The 2,107-nt window shown below is 46.7% G+C and overlaps 1 protein-coding gene across 1 annotated transcript in view; it reads left to right on the plus strand.

Moving 5' to 3' along the window:
- PARK7 (parkinson protein 7) overlaps positions 1-2,107 on the plus strand; it is a 20,073-nt gene that overhangs the window by 13,779 nt on the left and 4,187 nt on the right. The window contains exon 7 of the mRNA XM_008593877.1: positions 2,009-2,103. Within this exon, the coding sequence (XP_008592099.1) occupies positions 2,009-2,103 (95 nt within the window). The remainder of the gene's footprint in view (positions 1-2,008; positions 2,104-2,107) is intronic.

Genomic DNA, 2,107 nt, shown 5'->3' on the forward strand with positions numbered 1-2,107 from the left:
TCTCTCAAAATAGAGATGCTCTTTTTCTGTAGTAGTGTAGATATGAAATTTTTGATGTACTCTATTCAGTTATTTTAGTGAGTGACTTGATTTTTAATGAGATAGTAAGACGTAAGTTGCTGTAGGTATTCTTAATTCCTTTGAAAAGAACTGAACAGTGATGTGTGGTTTCTGGAGCTCATTAATAGAGCAGAAGCACATTGCTTCCGCTTAAGGGGGTTGTTAGATGAATTGTGCTGCATGTGTTCATTGAGCATTTCCTGAGCTGCTCCTTGGTGCACGCACTGGGAACAGGAAAAAGAGCCAGTGATGCCACGCTCTGAGGCCTTCTCAGGGGCAGGTGGTCAGAGCTGTCTCCTGGCTGCCTGCGGATGGTGTAAGATTTCACAGAGGAACCTCCTGCGCCTTAATCCCTCCCCTAAATCTGTCTTCAGTGTCCCCACCTCACTCAGTGGTATCGCCATCACCCAGTGGCCCAGGACACCACTGGGAGTCGTCCTTGAAGCCTTGTCACCTCCAGCCTCCTTCACTGAGTTCTAGGCACCTTATCTCTAGGGTCCATCTCAAACCTTCATTTCCTCTCCATTACCACTGTCACCAGCTGAGACCAGGACATCAGTAGCTCCCACCTGGACAGCAGGTTCTTTTCTGTCTGTCTCCCTTCTAGTCTAGTCCCTGTGTGAAGGCCAGACCCCACAGGGCTTCATGAACTGGAGTTCAAAGTCACCTTCAGGTGCTGGAGAAAGCTGGTGAGGGCTTTCCTGGGGTGACAACCAGATGTGCTCTGCTTTGCACTGTGGAAAGTTACCTTTTTTGGGTGCTGAGCATGGATTGGAGGGGTGGAAGAGCAGAAAGGAGGGCTGTAATAATATAGACACCCTTAAAGCAGTGGATAGGTGCAGAGAGGAGCAATTGTGTCGAGGAAAGTCAGCCATTCATTCATCTCATACTTAAGGGGTACCTCCTTTGTGCCATCAATATTCTAGGCCAGACAGGGACAGGTGAAGGGCCAGCCCTATAAAAGAGTAGACAGTGAACAGGGAAACAAATTGTTTACAGTTTGTGTCAGTGCTGGGAGGGATGTAAATAGGGTGTGTGACAGAGTGATCAGAGGGACCTGATTTGGAGAGGAAGGTCATAGATACCCTCTCCTAGTGGTTGATGTTGATGCTGAAACCAAGGAGCTGGGAAGAGCTTTCTGGGTGGAGGAGCAGCCCTTGCACCTCTTCCTGGGGCGGGAAAGAACTTGTGTTCAGTAAGAAGATCTCCAAGTGGGAGCCTGGAAGGTGCGGGTTGGGAAGGAGGTGTGGGCCAGCTCACGTGGGGCTCTGCCATTGGTGAGCAGTTTGAGCTTGGTTCTGTGTGCAGTGGGAGAGGTTTGATGACTGCCTGGTGTGAAGGGGAGTCCATGCTGAAGAATCCCAGCTTTGTTATATTTACCCAAAAAAAAGCCAATTGCGGGGGATGCAGAAGGAAAATAGTCCCTGAGAAATGAATGTGGTTTCTACCCCACACATTTCCCTCTCTCCCTCCAATCTATTGTTCTGTGATTGTTCTTGTTTGTTTTTGACACACGGAGAGTAGTTTCTGCCTTCAACATTCTGCACCTTCCCCTGTTCTCCCGGCACCCCCAGCATTTACAGAATTGACACTTGAGAGTTTGCTGTAAAATGCAAATGTGAATAATTAGCCTTCATTCTGACCTCTCCCTCAACACTTACTTAAGGTCTTAGCGACTGCATTTAACTTGCACATATTTATTTGTTTCAGCTGTTGCTATTTTCTCCCACCCTTTGCTGTACACACTTTCTTTAATATCTTCATATAGTGCTTCCAAGAGCTTGGAGTGCCTGCTAATTGTTGAATGGCTGTTCTTTTTTTTTTTTTTTTTAACGTATATATGTGAGACCAACAAAATGCTGTGACAGTGAATTGGGTTGCTGAGTAATAGTCATTATTGTCCAGCATAGGTCATTAGGATGTAACTTTTTTTACTTTTACCTTGCAGGTCATTACAGCTACTCCGAGAAGCGTGTGGAAAAGGACGGCCTGATTCTTACAAGCCGAGGTCCCGGGACCAGCTTTGAGTTTGCTCTTGCTATCGTTG

Source organism: Galeopterus variegatus, unplaced genomic scaffold, assembly GCF_000696425.1.
Source record: "Galeopterus variegatus unplaced genomic scaffold, G_variegatus-3.0.2 Scaffold9791, whole genome shotgun sequence".
In the NCBI taxonomy this organism is placed as follows: domain Eukaryota; kingdom Metazoa; phylum Chordata; class Mammalia; order Dermoptera; family Cynocephalidae; genus Galeopterus; species Galeopterus variegatus.